The 15,890-nt window shown below is 37.1% G+C and overlaps 1 protein-coding gene across 6 annotated transcripts in view; it reads right to left on the bottom strand.

Moving 5' to 3' along the window:
- The window catches only part of svild (supervillin d), a 162,806-nt gene that overhangs the window by 36,992 nt on the left and 109,924 nt on the right, over window positions 1–15,890 (bottom strand). For all 6 annotated transcript variants that reach the window (XM_048179492.1, XM_048179490.1, XM_048179491.1 and 3 more), the window contains 4 exons: window positions 15,566–15,666; window positions 12,894–13,038; window positions 11,017–11,498; window positions 9,801–9,936 (listed from right to left, as the gene is read on the bottom strand). In XM_048179492.1, coding sequence (XP_048035449.1) covers window positions 9,801–9,936; window positions 11,017–11,498; window positions 12,894–13,038; window positions 15,566–15,666 — 864 coding nt within the window. The remainder of the gene's footprint in view (window positions 1–9,800; window positions 9,937–11,016; window positions 11,499–12,893; window positions 13,039–15,565; window positions 15,667–15,890) is intronic.

Below are 15,890 nucleotides of genomic sequence, written 5' to 3'. Positions count from 1 at the left end.
TATTTTTCTGTATTGAAGGTGGCAACCCTACAACCACATTCTATCACCGAACTCACACCTTTTCGGCACTTGCAACCGTGTTCTCTGCAAACCCTTGCTGCGTGAACTGGACTAGACAACTAGTTGTCTTGTCACGTCATACAGTGACAGAAAGAACCACTCTGCACTGCACATAAGCATGTCTGGTATGTGCAGTGTGTTTTCATTTTCGTTTTGGTAATGTACCTGTGACACACACACAGCTCATTAACTTGTCATTATCTTGCTCATTGTCTCTGTAAATTTTAGACTGTGTCTTCCACCAGAACTGCGTATTGGTGTGGTCTGTGCGTGACTCAAATGTGTCGCTTCTCTCTCCACTCAGGTATAAAAGCTGCTGTCTGTTAATTAAGATTTGACTGAGGGTGAAATAACGCATTGTCCGCTGTGGTGATAATTTCCAGTTTTATGGACATCTTTGATATGTACATTAATCACTATCACTATAGTTACAGGTGATATTCATGGCAAGAATGATAACAAAATAAGGGCTTGTGATTTTAGTTGTTTGTTCATAAAGAAGGTATTCGAGCTGCTACTGTAACCTGCTGTGTAAACAGAACATTTCAAGAAATAAATACTTCTGTAAGTAAATGCGATTGTCATTTCGAAACACTGTGAGCGTAGTCATAAAAATGAAAATGTTTGCCATTGTTGTTGTTGCACGCACCTCTGCAGCCTATGCAAATTGGTCGGAACACCTCGAAATATTATTGTAAATTGTGTTTTCATTAACTGGCTGTACAACAAACTTTGTGTTTTCTGCTTGAATCAGATCTCTAGTGATGCGTTTTAATGATCATATGCTGGTGAAGAGTGAGAAACCTGGCGAGCCACCCGATTTTTGTCAAAGGGCAATGTGTGGCTCGCGAACCATAGGTTCTCAACCACTGCTATAGAGGCTGACACTAAAATTAATTACATTGAATATACAATTTTAAAATCTATTCTTGAATTCTGGCAGTAATAATAATTACTGTGTTGGTTAAATGGCATGTGGTCCATTGGCAAAGAGAGAGACATTCATTTCTGCCTTGCTTTTGCGGTCCCAGTCAGTTCATTGTAAATTTCATAGTGTTGACATACTATAACACATATCTTTCCAAGGAATTTGCAGAGCCTAAAATGGCTGGAACCATTAAACAGAAAAATAGCCCAAATGGATTATTCGAATTAGCTGACATGACCTGGAGGGAATTTTAATTAGAGGGACCAGAGCCTGCATGTGGATAAATTCCATGAGACCACAGGCCAATGAAAAACTTAAGCCCAGGACACACCAAGCTGATATCAAAGAACTAGTGACGACGAAAGCTGACTGTGTTGTCGCCTCTTGTCGGCTGCGTCTCGGCCAAAAAACTGCGCTTGAACACATCAAAAGGACTAAAGGTGACTGTGAACTAGCATGTGAGTTCTGCACCTGTGTGTCTATATCAGCAGCTATTAATAGTCTATTTTCGTCATTCAAAAAGGGAAACCGAAACTAGGACTGCAGATATACAAACAGTAAACAAAGCAGTGCTTGTTTACCATTTTGAATATCACCCTGATCACTTTCTTCATTCCAGTCGGCTCATGGTATTATGAAAATATTTGCGCATTCTCAAATGCTCAGGTAAGATGACGTAAAATTATAACAGCCTCCAGTCTGCACCGTCTTGACTTCTTTTCTCACTTTCATCACTTTCGCTTTTATTCTTATGCACTGACTCACTCACTAAGCTGAAAAGCCTATCAGAGTTCTTTCTCTCACCGAAAGCCCGACGCCGATTCAACATGCTGAATCAGCCCAAAAAACCCAGAAGGCATTCAACTAGAGCCAACAGTGTGGAACACACTGAAAAAACTAAGCCAACCGATGCTCAAAAACGGCCTGATGGCTGAGCGTCAGCTTGGTGTGTCCCGGCCTTTAAAATAAGCTGCATAAACACTTACACTTACAATTTAACCAAAATCAGATCCTCCAGAAAAAAAAAAAAAAAAAAAGTGTCAGAATGAAAATGAAAATGAAATGATGGGTCACCACCCATCAGCCACTCTCACATTATGAATCAGACACTTCATAAATGGGCCCCATATGGGGAGTAGTAACCACAGGTAATATGTTATTGGAGTCCATCACTCGGACTGTGACTGAGAATGGGCCCTCAGGACTGAACAGGATGGAGATGGAGTTATTAATCTGAAGGCTTGAATCCCACACTGCATACTGCCTCCCCACATCTTGAACATGTGGTCATCACAGGTGTTGCTTTCTATGCCTGAGTGGAATAAAGGCCCTTGTAAATTCCAGAATTTAATGTTCAGGACCTGTGGATAAATAATATCTGACATGTTCCTGGTCCCTTTAATAGGAATTTGAACATACGCACGTGTACACACTTGTGCGTATACAAATGTGCCAAAAGCAGTAAAGCTTTTAAGCAAATCCTTTCAGGGGAATTCCTGGGACAGAAGGAGTTGGAATATCTGCCCCAAAGACTCAATGGAAGACAACATTTTCCCAAGGAACTCCAAGGAAGCAAAGCTTTATTTATGTCTAAAGAGAGATACTGACAATCTCAGAGAGCTGCCAATTTAGTCTTGAACAATAGTTCTTTTAAAAAAAAGCTCAGCACGTATGCATAAATGATTCAGATTAAAACAAAGAAACAAAGAAACACACACACACACATTTGATGTTTCAAGCATAATCATTGAGACATAAAGACACAACAAAGTACCCATAATGTATCAAAAAAGACCACAAAACACAAGCTTAAGAACTCACCTGGGAGTGGAGCACTACAAACTATGCTGAGGCAGATAGGGAAAGCTGAGGAGATAGAGCAGGTGCCTGAGGTGAAGAAGGAATGACACAGAGGGAATAAGACAGATCAAAAGGTAATTCTGAATACAGAAGCTGGGTGAATCTAACAAAAAGAAACATCTGGGTCGTAACTGAAATAGAAAAAAATATTTTGTACAATAATATATATATATTTTTTTTCATTCAAGTAATAAGATTTTTTCCCTACATATTGCAGTAGCCTATAATTTATTTTTAATACACAATATCCTTAAACAAGTAAACAAGCATATTAATGGCTTCAGGGTGCAGTAAGCAATTTCTGAGAGACGCTGTTGATATTTGAAATTGACACCCAAGCAAACACATCCCAACTCAAAAGAAACACACCCCTCTTCATTGCTCCACCCCTAAAACAACGAACATGCTTTGCAACACAGGCTAAGGCTAACAGCTAGCACATTTTCAACAGCATTTTTTAGAAATCACTTACTGCACCTTTAAAACTAAGAGATAGAACAAAGAAAAAACCTGTAATTTAAATTTTGAATTCTTCTGAATCTTGGGTGAACTATGACCCATGCATTTTCTTGACAGTTTTTGTGAGATTCACCTGTTAGGAAGGTAAATCAGGACAGAGGAAAATCAGAAGAGACAACTGTAAAGGCTCCAGCTTTTCAGATCCAAATACATCTCAAACTCAACATGCAAATAAAAACTCCCTAAAGCCAAGCAAACTCTCACCCAGCAAACTGTTATGGATGTCACTGTATACTGGATGTCAGACTCATGACTGAAGAGGTGCAAGCTAGGAGCCCCTCTAGGGGGATTGAACAGAGAAAGACAGATTTAAAGAGTGTGAAAGAGAGTGAGACTAGGCTGAGGTCATTGTTACAGTTCCCAAGCAGGTTTCCCATAAAATTGAATTGCCATAAAAAAGGTTTTCCTTCAGCTCTGTTTTAGCTGAGCTCACACTTTTCAAACAGCCTCCAGTGAGAACTCACAAAGTGTGAGTCAGAACAAATAAAAAAAAAGATGAAAAGACAAAGAGAGAAACTGACTTATACTTGGGATGATGAGGAACTGTCTCAAATTTCTGGAGTTCAGGAATAGTTTCTCAGTAATTAGATTTATCTGAAAATGAGCAACATGATAATCCTTAGGAGGTGATCCTCATCATGGCATCATCTGCTGAAACATCTGACAAATTGAGTAAATGATTTTGTCATATTGACTATGTCTAACAAGGCTCAGTGGGAGACCGAAGCTTTCGACACTGAGCTCATTTCATGTAAAATGAATTATTGGCAAAATATGTTAGCAGCACAAGTGAAGCTGAACCAAATGACAATGTCTGTTTGGTACAGGCCTGCTATAAGCCAAAGACATCATGGTCAGTGGCTTAGTGTGGCCTGGCTAAACGGAAGCAGCTGTAAGTGGGTGCATTTGTCGGCAATGTGTGCCCCTGACAACAGAATTGCATTCTTTTCATTTCTTTCTTTTCAGAGCCAAAAAGAGTGGCAACATCTGCTCATTTTTATTTTTTATTTTGCACAGATCTGTAGCAGATCTTATCTTCTCACAATCACACAGATGGTCCTTCTGCATTCAGGCCTGTTTCTGGTCACATTACATGATTCTGACTCTATTTTATAACTGTCTCATAGCGACTTCTCAATCTGTTTGTTATTGGATCTGATCTACATTCTGTGGCCAAACCACATTAGGGAAATCATTTTGACAGGCTTTTATTTTAGCTATGACTGTCACATAACAGTGATACAGCCATAAAATGCCCAATATAAACCTCATAAGGGATAACCTCATCATCTCTAAATAAAACCTGACAGAGTGATCAGGACTTGGAGGGGACTCAACGACTCTTGAAAGGGATTTACTTTTACAGAATTCACAGACTGACAGCTTATTACCAGACTAACCTGCCAAATAAGTAAATAAATGGATATCAAATATAGATGAGTTAAAATAATTTGATTATAGGAGAAGAAAGAGAACTGAATGTAACAACAACAACAACAAACTAGCACAAAGCAGGGTCAACAAGAATCAAATACACAGATTAGCAGTGAAACAAACATATTTGACAGACAAAAATAGCCATTTTTATCTATTTTATAAAGCCAAGCAATAGAAATGTCAGGTTAGTCTCAACCTTCCGGAAGAAGATCTGATCAGATCTTCAACCAGACAGACAGCAAGTTCCACAGAGACAGTGTGAGACCCCGACCAAAGGATTATCCACTGTGGATAAAAAAAAAAAAGAAAAGATTATCCACTGAAATTTGGCATAAAGTATGTCTTTCCACCACTTTAATTAATGGGAGCAGGGAGAGATTGGAAAGATTGAATTAAAGAAGTTCTTTTCAAGATGGGACTGGATTTGGTGTTAAGTCATTCTTATCTAGGACATGTTAAGTCTGGGTTCAAACTACACTGGTTTTTAAATCCTGACCAATTTTGAAATCTGGTTGCATCATGCACATAAGGAGAATCTTTACAGATTTTCTTCCCTCAAATCTCAAACATGCACACACTACAATATGTTATTAAGATTATAATGTCAGAAGGAGCTGAGGTGCTCCCTCTGGAATTATAATCTTAATAATATCTTGTATGGCTATTTATGTCTGCATGATCTCATGCAGAAGCGGATGTAAACAAAATGATTATTGTCTGCTCTTCAGTGAGAACTGAAGGTGAGATTTTGCCAATTTAATATCTGTCAACAGTAGTATGCTAGCTAATGTTAGCCTTAAGGTATAAAATGGTACATTCAAAACTGCGGTGATTTCTCCCCAGATTTTCTCTTTACGTTTTTGAAGACGTCGTGTTGTTGCCAGAGAGGGAATGTTGTATTGTTGCCTTTTTTAAAATTTCTCTCATTCACCTCGTCTCGTTGTACACTACTTAATTTCTCTCCTTTGACTATGAGTACTGGCGTAATCATAGTCAAAATCATCCCAAATTAAAATCCTAAATATCAAACATGTTTGACATCATTGGAGCAGCCCGATGTGTCCGAGAGCAGATCGGGAGGTTTAAAGGTCACGTTCTTCGTGATCCCATGTTTCAAACTTTAGTTAGTGTGTAATGTTGTTGTTAGAGTATAAATAAAATCTGTAAAATTTTAAAGCTCAAAGTTCAATGCCAAGCGAGATATTTTATTTAACAGAAGTCGCCTACATCGAACGGCCAGTTTGGACTACATCCCTCTACTTCCTTCTTTAATGACGTCACTAAAACAGTTTTTTGACTAACCTCCACCCACAGGAATACACAAGAGTTGCGTTTGTAGAGTGTGTTTGTCGCCATGTCGTCGAAACGCTGTTATTTTCATCCCGCAGTCCAATCACCGGGTCTGATTCCGGCTCAAATTGATAGGGTAAAATTAAAGACATGTTTACAATAACACTGAGCGCATGCATCTCCATGTTATGGTAAGAGGTGTGACCTTTCCGGGCAAGGTGCGCTCAGAGCTGTCGAATCACAACACAGGAACCGCTGGCACAATCAGAACTCGTTACGTATTTCTGAAGGAGGGACTTCATAGAACAAGGAAGTCATCAGCCCGTTTTTATGACAGTGGAAACAGCGGTATACAGATAAGTAAATTATGTGAAAAATACTGTGTTTTTTTACACGCGAAACATGAACACGTTATATTGCACACTATAAACACAATCAAAGCTTCAAAAAACCACGAAAAACGGGACCATTAAGATTAGATCTGAAAATGCCTCACATTACCAGATAATCTGTGCCAAACATTGGAACCGACCAAGGTCCTGGACAAGATTTTTTTCTCAGATTGGTAGGAGGGTAAATCGGGGATAAATAAATAAATAAATCCATAAGTAAATATTTTTGTTTTGCACTATTAAACATAACTCTACATATGAACTAAATATTTACAGAAGCTTTCGACCAGGAGTAATAATTGGAATAAAACAGATTGTTTTGATTTGCACCAATAAGCTCATGTTTTATCTACCTGACAGACTTCAATACTACAGACATCATAATTAAAAAAAAGCCAGTGGTGTAAAGTATTTGAGTAAATGTAATTAGTTCCTGTACTTAAGTCTTTTTGGCTACTTTTGTATCAAAGATATTAGCAACTTTTACTCTCTATTTGACTACATTTATGAACAAGTATATGTACTCTTTACTCCATTACATCTGTAATGAATAATGCAATTACACATTACATTTTGCATGGCACCTAACTTTTTCTGCAGCAGTTTTTCTGTTACAAAAGAAATGATATCGCCATCAACAGGGCATTGAAGGTAGTATTACTTGTTGGTTTTGCCCTTACCCAAACTTGTCAACAAGGCTACTTTACATGAATGTAAGCGCATTAGCAGGTAGTTGTGAATCGCAGGTGTTTCATATATGGGATGTGGACATGGTTGCAACCGGTGATGAGGCTGAAACCAGCAAGTCCAGAACAAGTAGGACTTTTTTAGGTTTTAATTATACTTAACATTATTTTATTTATCCATTATATTGAAGATAATTTTTTGAAGGTTATTGGTTTACTTATACCCCTTTTGAGCACTTGAACTTAACTAAGACTTGAGTGAACTTAACTAAGACTAGAGTGTATAACCAAGAACTTAACTAAGACTTGAGGTTTTAAGTTTTATTTCGACTTGATCGCTTTCCTCACAAATCAACAGTTTCTTGTTTTACACTGTCATGTCTCTTAGGTGTTAAGTGGTCTGTTGCATGAAGATAGTTGAACAAACTCTGAGTTTCAGAGTTTTGGAGTTGACAAATCCAGATAAATCCAACCTGATTTAGATCAGGATCAACTGTTGCACAACGCTCGGTATAAACTTTCTCAGGTTTAATTCATAGTTTGCAAAGCACGTGCACCTGAAAGTGTGACACATGCGGCAAACAGCCAATCACATGGAACAAGGAGAATGTCAGTTTGAAAGAAAATATCTGACTATATCAATGAATGTGAATCAAAGAAATATGCCTAATAATTTATAATAATTTATATTAGATTCACAAAGAGCTCAAATGAATACACAAGCTTAATTTGTTTAAAAGCTTTATATATAGATGCATGTATTATATTTATATCAATTTAAAAGCAAAGTTAAATATAAATTGTCAAGTGATATAATAATTATATGATTATATTATTATATGAATTATACATAATTCACATAATATAAATATAACAAATAATTAGCAGCAAAAGATGAGCAATTTTGTCTCTAAAATGTTTTCACTATAAACTGCTTTAATTTGGAGCGAGTGATACAGGGGGAGTGTCTTTATTACATCAGATACATGTCACTTTACTCACAGCTGATTGGTACAGTTTGGGTTTACAATCTCTAACCCAGAATAAAACCTGCTCCGGAGCAGGTCAGCTGTGTAGCGCAAGTTACCATAGCAATGAAACCCGCTGAAATTGGTGACCTGTAACTTACAATGGAGTCATTTTTCGCTGTAAGGTATCTGTACTTGTACTCAAGTATGGTTTTCAGGTACTCTTTACACCTCTGTAAATGTCATTTCTTATGTTATTTTGTATCAGTATTTATTTATTGCTCCTTATTAATTTCAAATACAGTTTCTGAAAGATATTTAGGCCTACATATAAAAACACCTACATGTATTATGTTATTTCATGATGACATCATATTTTAATGGAAACGTATTTTTACTGTTAGTTACATGAGGCAAAATAAGTTATAATGGACCTTAACAGGATAAACTGAAATTCACCGCATTTCAACAACTTCTGCTCACAAATTTGAAGGCTACTATTGGATTATTGAATGTAAACTTCATATTATGCGACTATGCATTACTTTACAGAGTGTTTGCAACCTACCAGTTACGCTCAGCCTTAAGAACAAATGTTGCAACAAAATTAAGTACAGAGTTAGTTACAAACTAGCTAGTAGTTACTAAGCCCCTAGTGTGGACTTTACATTCCAGTTTAAGTACGAATTTACAAATGGCTAGTGCAACCCTACCCTGTAGTCTGAGCCTGGTTTAAGTCTTACTTAGTAGCTGTGTCTTCTTGTGAGCAATAACATAGACTGATGGGTATTAAATGTGTTAAGATAATCTTACTAGGAGTGGCTTTCACTATTTACCCAGTCTCATGTTGTTCCAAACCTATATGTGGTTTTGTTTTCAGTGGAACACAAAGGGAGAAAATCATTCAATAGACGAATCTTTATGCAGCACTTTCAATACAACAACAGTTCCAAAAAAAAAAAAAAAAACAAAAAAAAAAAATACACACACCAAAAATGCATAATAAAAGTAGTCTATGATGTGTGCCATTTGGGATAAGGCCTTAGAGTGTTGGTGTACAGGTGAACAATGGAAGCCGGGACCATTTTATCGGAAAAAAATCGCTTAAATATCAAATTGTTTTTAAAAGGAAATTGTCATTATATTCAGTTCATACAAGTAAATCATTTTTGCATGAACAATATCTTTTAAAGCAAGTGAGAGAAACACACTTCTCCATATTAATGTGTGGGTTTAAATGTTTGTACTGGGAATGCATGTAACTAGATGCATATCAAATTTCAGGAACGGGTAAAATTGAGTGGAAATCCTCCCCCTGTGCTCACACCACCTTCTCAGCAGGACAGCCAAACTGAGGAACTTGCTGATTCTGCACTGAAAACTAACTCTTCCTGCCCCACCCCTCCCAGTGGATTCACCAGCCCACAAACAGCTCCTCACATCAGGAGAGCTTCTTCTGCAGTCTATTGTTTCATGCTGTCTCCACCCTATAGCTAACCAACACAGACACTGCATGAACCCCAAACTGCACACAACAACATAAGTGTTGTGTACTGTGAAAAGTTTTATGAGAGTTTTAACAGGTTAATTTAGCCCATTATTCTCTGCTACTGACCGGAAAAAGTGGCAACTGTAACTGTTTCAAAGAGTGTGTGCGTACCTTCTTCTTCCAGGCATTCTCACTTTCCTGCAGCTGGGAGTAACGGTCAGCCAGGGAAGTCTGGAACACATCGGTGTGCTTAATCTTTTTTAGCTTGCCCTGCCAGTCGTCTTCACCACCCTTAAACTCTGCCAGCCTGCCAAATGTATGGGGAAAGTATAAGAGAAACAGACATAAGTTAACTTTCCATTTAGACTGTGTCAGTAGTTTAACAAATATCGGTAACACATTACAATAAGGTTCTAACTAACATGACTAACTAGTATTAACTAACATGAAATAACCATGAGCAATACATTTGTTACTGTATTTACTAATCTTCATTAACGTTAGTTAATGAAAATACAGTTGTTCATTGTTTGTTCATGTTAGTTCACAGTGCATGAACTAATGTTAACAAGATATAAATAATGTATTAGTAAATGTTGAAATTAACATTAACAAAGATTAATAAATGCTGTATAAGTTCATTATTAGTTCATGTTGACTAATTGTAAAATGTTACCCAAATATCCCACTTTTGTGGGACTTTCGTTTGGACTTAATTCAAAGCTGGGTAAAAGGTACAAACTGAAATTAGAAGTGCATGTCATTCCTTGGTGCTCATGAAGGAAATGTAGGTTCAAACCCAGTAGAGATAGACTGATAATCTATTTAACTTATATTTTTAATTCATACTTATTATTCATACTTTTTTACTTGACATATCTTCGTACCATTATTCAGACTTTTCTATGCATATCACTTTAAACTATTCAAACAAAATGAAAATGAAGAAAAATAAAATTAATTTTAATTCAATACATTTTTTAATGAATAAATTTGCAGACACAAAAATAGCAGTGGATAAATAAATAAATAATGTCAATACATATTTTTTATTATTCTTGTTGTTGTTATTCTTCTTATTATTATATTCAACATATATTTTAACATGTTTTTATTCTTGTAGTCAACTGATTAATTATTGTCAAAAGCAAAAATAAACCAATTACTAGACTTTTAAACAAATAATCAGCATCAATCATAACGGTTTCATTAATGCACCTAGCAGATGATTTTATCCAAAGCAACTTATGTTGCATACACATTAACAGTTCATGCATTCCCTGAGAATCGAACCTATGACCAAGGCATTGCTAGAACCGTGCTCTACTGTTTGAGTTACATTAACGCTTTCAAACATTAAAACTTAATTTCTCTTTCCTCATCATACCTCTCTTTGAGGGAGGAGTCCAGGCTGCTTCCATCCAGGCTGCTATCTAGCTCCTCCCCTTCTTCAGATTGGGAGATGGACGGGTTTTTGTCCACAGAATCTGGGGAAGGAGTGCGAGAAGTCTCACTGGAGCTGCTTTCCTCTCTCTGCTGCCTCATCTCTTCTTCATCCTCCTCTTCCTCCTGGTCATCCTCAACCTCTTTGTCCTCTGCCTTCTTTCCATCAAGAATAGTCAGCTCCTTGCAGATTTTGATGGCAGGAGTTGTGATCTGCTCCAGCTCGGCAGGTTCTGTCTCCAGACTGGTCGAGTGGCTCTTCTTCAGGATGCCTTTGATACTGCGCTGACCTGAGTCCTGTCTCTGCAGGACTGTCATGGCAGTTTTTGGCTCTTCGTCCACCTCCAGAGCTCTAGAAGAAACGATCAGCTCTTCTGTGCCCACAGAACACTGCCTCTCTCTCGCTTTCTGCTCATTCTGTTTAGCCTAGAAGAGTCAATGCCAAAAAAGAGAGGATCTTATTTGAATCCCTTCAGTGCAAATTTTGGTAGATGTTTTGTTTCTTAAAGACTGATATGATTTTTTTTGTCTCATGACTAGTGAGTATGAGCGAAATAGAAATGTTTCATATTAAACAGCATTAGAGTTTGTAAGTTCAAGTAATTTCCATGAAATAATGGTTTCAATTCAGTAATATGTCACTTTGATTCAATGATTTGTTTGCACCGACTCAAATGTTCACTGAAGTCCTTGTGTATTTTTTTATGTATTAAAATGTATATTTGGCCATGAGAGACATAATCACTGCTTAAGTAAGGTCTTGCCAGCAAATTAAAGAAAATCAAAACAAAGCACTGTGTCTGTGGCTCTCATTTTGGGGTAAGACAACATGCAAAATCAAGCACTGACCCCCAGACCCTTCCATTCTTCTTCAAAACAGGCAACCAAACTCTCTTTCTCTCCCAAAAGGCAAAAGAGAGAGATAAAGAGGGGTGAAAGAGACACAGTGAGAGTGAAGGGATGAAAAACATGGTTGGTAGTCTGTTTAACAGCGACACAACCACACACCCCTGAGGGAGGAACACAGAAACACAGTGACCCAGAGAGAGAGAGAGAGAGAGAGAGAGAGAGAGAGAGAGAGGGGAACAGGAGGGTAGAGTCTCATGAGGATGTCTGGAGCCACTGCTGATTACAAGAGGACAATACAGGAAGATGAGGAGCTGTCATAGAAGCACATAGTTGTCATAATCCTAATTATTACTCAAACAAATCAAGAGAACATCAACTCATATGGATTATGTTACCTCATCTAACTTCACGGATTTATTATATGTATCATATACTGTATATGAACTCACTATCTAGTTTATGAAAAGTGGTAAAGCCTTAAAAATCTTCTCTCAACAGCTAAAACAGTGAAATTCCTAATATTGGTTACAAATATGCCAAATTTATTGCAATAATTCCAGGCTTTGTTTTGTGCCACAGAGGTTGCATAAGTTTATTCAGTGAAGGAACACAGACTGGCTGTAATACATTTTAATTTGAACAAAATATTACATTGGAGATTGCTATTCGGTGTTTTTTGTAGTGCAGAGAGAGAACATGCACATGGTTAGGTTGGGAAGATTAAGCAAAACACTGGCCAGAAAATGTATCCACTTAAGAGAAAAGCTCTGATTGGGAGATTTAAAATGTGATTAATTGTGCAGACCTAATTTTAAGGAATTTGCTGATATTTTACTATGAAAGCAAACAACATTAACACACAACGCTGATTAACAAAGCTCTTCTAGAGAAACCAAATTTGCCAGCTTTTTCACTGATTATCTAGAATGATGAAATTCTCTTCAGTTTGGGTTATGCAGCATGACTGCTTACCATTTCTTCTCTCACTTTCTCTTTTTCCTTGTTTCCTGCATCCTGTTCTTCTGCTGTAAAAGGCTGGAAGTGGGAGATCATCTCATCCTGTCTGAGATTTATTCTTTCTCCAGAACTTTTCTCACCCTCACCTGATGAGGAATGGCTGCAGAGAGAAGATAAGTTTTTGGTAGGGATCACATTTTATAATCAAATTTATTATTGTATGTATCATTTTATTATTTGTTCATTTAAAAAGCTGAGTATGTGTGATTAGTGGAGATTAGCAGATGCTTTGTGTCAAATAAACAAATGAAAACAGATGCTCTGATATATAATGTTGTATAAGGAATCAGGCTGCTTTCCATAAAGTTAATCATTGTGACTGTTTACACATATTAAGGTGAGTCATAGCGATGTCTGCTGCCAAACACTGAAAGCAAGAGAGCATTTGGTCTAAATTCCACAGATTCAACAGTCAACTTAACTCAAACATATACACAAACAGAACATATAATTTATACTATTACCTCACACTAGCTGACAAGAAAACACAATATTGATAACACGCACACCTAAAACCACACACACCCCCTCATGTAAAACATTCACCAGTGTTAATAACACACACACTTTTTAAACAAATTAATGGCCATCATAGGAATAAATTACATTTTAAATATATTAAAATGTAAATATATTTAAAACTGTAATAGCATTTCACAACATTACTGTTTTATTTTTGATAAAAATAAATGCAGTCTTGGTGAGCGTCTGTCAGGCTAGTTGAATCGGCGTCAGGGCCCTATGTTAGAGAGATCGCTCTGATTAGCTACTAAATTTAGCAAATGAGTCTGTGCATGAGAATAAAAGCCTAAGTGATAAAAGCAAACAAAGTCATCAAGAAAGCACAGACAGAAGGCTGTTTTAATTTTACATCATCTTAACTGAGCATTCCAATATGTGAATATTTTCATAACAACATGAGCAGCCTGAAGTGAAGAAAGTGATCAGCATGATTGATATTCAAAATGGTACGCAAGTGCTGCTTTGTTTACGGTTTGTATATCTGCAGTCCTAGTTTTAGATTTCCTTTTTGTATGGCGAATATTATATTTTACTATTGATACCTGCTGATATAGTCAGTTATTTTAATGTTACTATTTTTAATGGAATAGTATGATGTTGGCTTTGCAAAGTTGCCTTGCTTTAACTGTTTGATTACAAATTGGGCAAATTATAATTTAATAGGGTTTTCCCATGAATTTTTAGCCCTTATATTTAAATAACTGACCGACTGAGCATCAATAATTTTGACAAAGGTTTATAGCTAAAATTCATGGTTGTAAAAAGACTTTCTTCTTTTCTGACATAATAATTTGAGTTTGAGACCGCTGTTTTATACTCTCACTTTAAAGCAATCTGTGTAAATCCAAAACCTTTGACCTAGGACTGTCAAACTACACCCAGAAGATAAAAGAAGACTGTTAAGATCTGAAAAGTGAAGCTTGCAGCAAACTATGTGCCAATGAACCAAAAACATCTACCAGACACAGACAGACACATACACACTGAAATGCTATGCAACCCAAAAAGTGCATAGGACCTGGATATTGTAGACCTACACCACATCAGACTCCACACACACAATCTTCCAGACCCCTGCTGTGAGAACGGAGCCAGATGAGATGGGATCCAGAAGACTTGAGTCTAAAGTTCTGACAAAAAGTCAAATTTATAGCAGACCTCTGTCTTTTGTTCAGTATCACTCTATCAAATTCCTAAAACCAGCCTTTAAAACAGCAACTTTGTTGAAATATCCACCCCAGAAGCCCTTGATTTGTAATTGCATGAGACATTCATACAGTGCTTGGTCATGACGCAGCCATCCAGTGAAGGGTAGCAGAGATCTGTTCTTTGTTGTAATACGAAGCAGACCTTCGATCTTTAATATATCAGTCTCACTATGTCTAGAAACATGCAAGTGTGCCACCCACACAAACACAAATAATAAACATATGTCACGACTAAGCTACTGGTTTACTTTCTGGAAAGCATATCATTAAAGTAAGACAGACAGACATTCACTGAAAATAAACACACACACACACACGCACAGAGAGAGAGATAGAGTCAGCATGCTTAACAGAGATGCTTATCTGACAGACAGGCATTTTGCATTCATCTGCTATGACTCACTGCCCTCCTGGCAGCAAACAGATCAAAACTAAACCAGCATTACAAACTTTTAAAACTAACCTCGTGTGAATAACCACAGATGGACTATATACAAATGAAAGGCATAGTTCAGCCAAAACTGATCATTTACATACCCTCATTTCATTCCAAACCTGTATGCATTTCTTTCTTCCATGGAACACAAAAGATGATATTTTGAAGAACCTTTTCCCCCTATAAAATCATGTACAATGATGAAAGTCAATGGGGACCAAAAACAACAACATTGGTCCCAATTGAATATTCATTGTATGGACCAAAAAAAAAGAAAAAAAGAAAAAAAAAAGAAAAAAACTGAAATACTCCTCTTTTTATGTTATACAAAAGAAAACAGTCATACAGGTTTAGAAAGACATGACGGGGAGTAAATGATTATATCATTTTCATTTTTTGGCTGAACTAACCCTTTAACTCAAAAGCTTAAACTAGCTGACAAAATATTTCACCCTGATTACCTTGTGGAAACTGTCCTCCTCTCACTAATATGCTCTACATTGTAGGTAGTGTCATCTGCTTGGTTCTTTTGGGTGGTCGAGATGTCCGTCTTCTCCGGCCCCTGGTGGCCAAATGGGGGGGGAAAAAAGCTTACAATACATACAGGAACTACAGTAATACAGGAACTTCAAAGCTGGAAGAAAGGAACCATGGGTACTTTCCACATCAAACTAATCCTCCAGGGATAGTCCATTCAGAATCTCACAATTAGCCATTCAGAGCCAGGCGGTTTTGTGAAGTCTTTTTTTTTTTTTTTTTAAGCCTGGGCAGAGCCAGAGGGGCTGC

This window comes from Megalobrama amblycephala, unplaced genomic scaffold (assembly GCF_018812025.1).
Source record: "Megalobrama amblycephala isolate DHTTF-2021 unplaced genomic scaffold, ASM1881202v1 scaffold201, whole genome shotgun sequence".
In the NCBI taxonomy this organism is placed as follows: domain Eukaryota; kingdom Metazoa; phylum Chordata; class Actinopteri; order Cypriniformes; family Xenocyprididae; genus Megalobrama; species Megalobrama amblycephala.
Note: the sequence above shows the minus strand (reverse complement) of the source record. Positions and strands in the feature narration are given on the sequence as shown.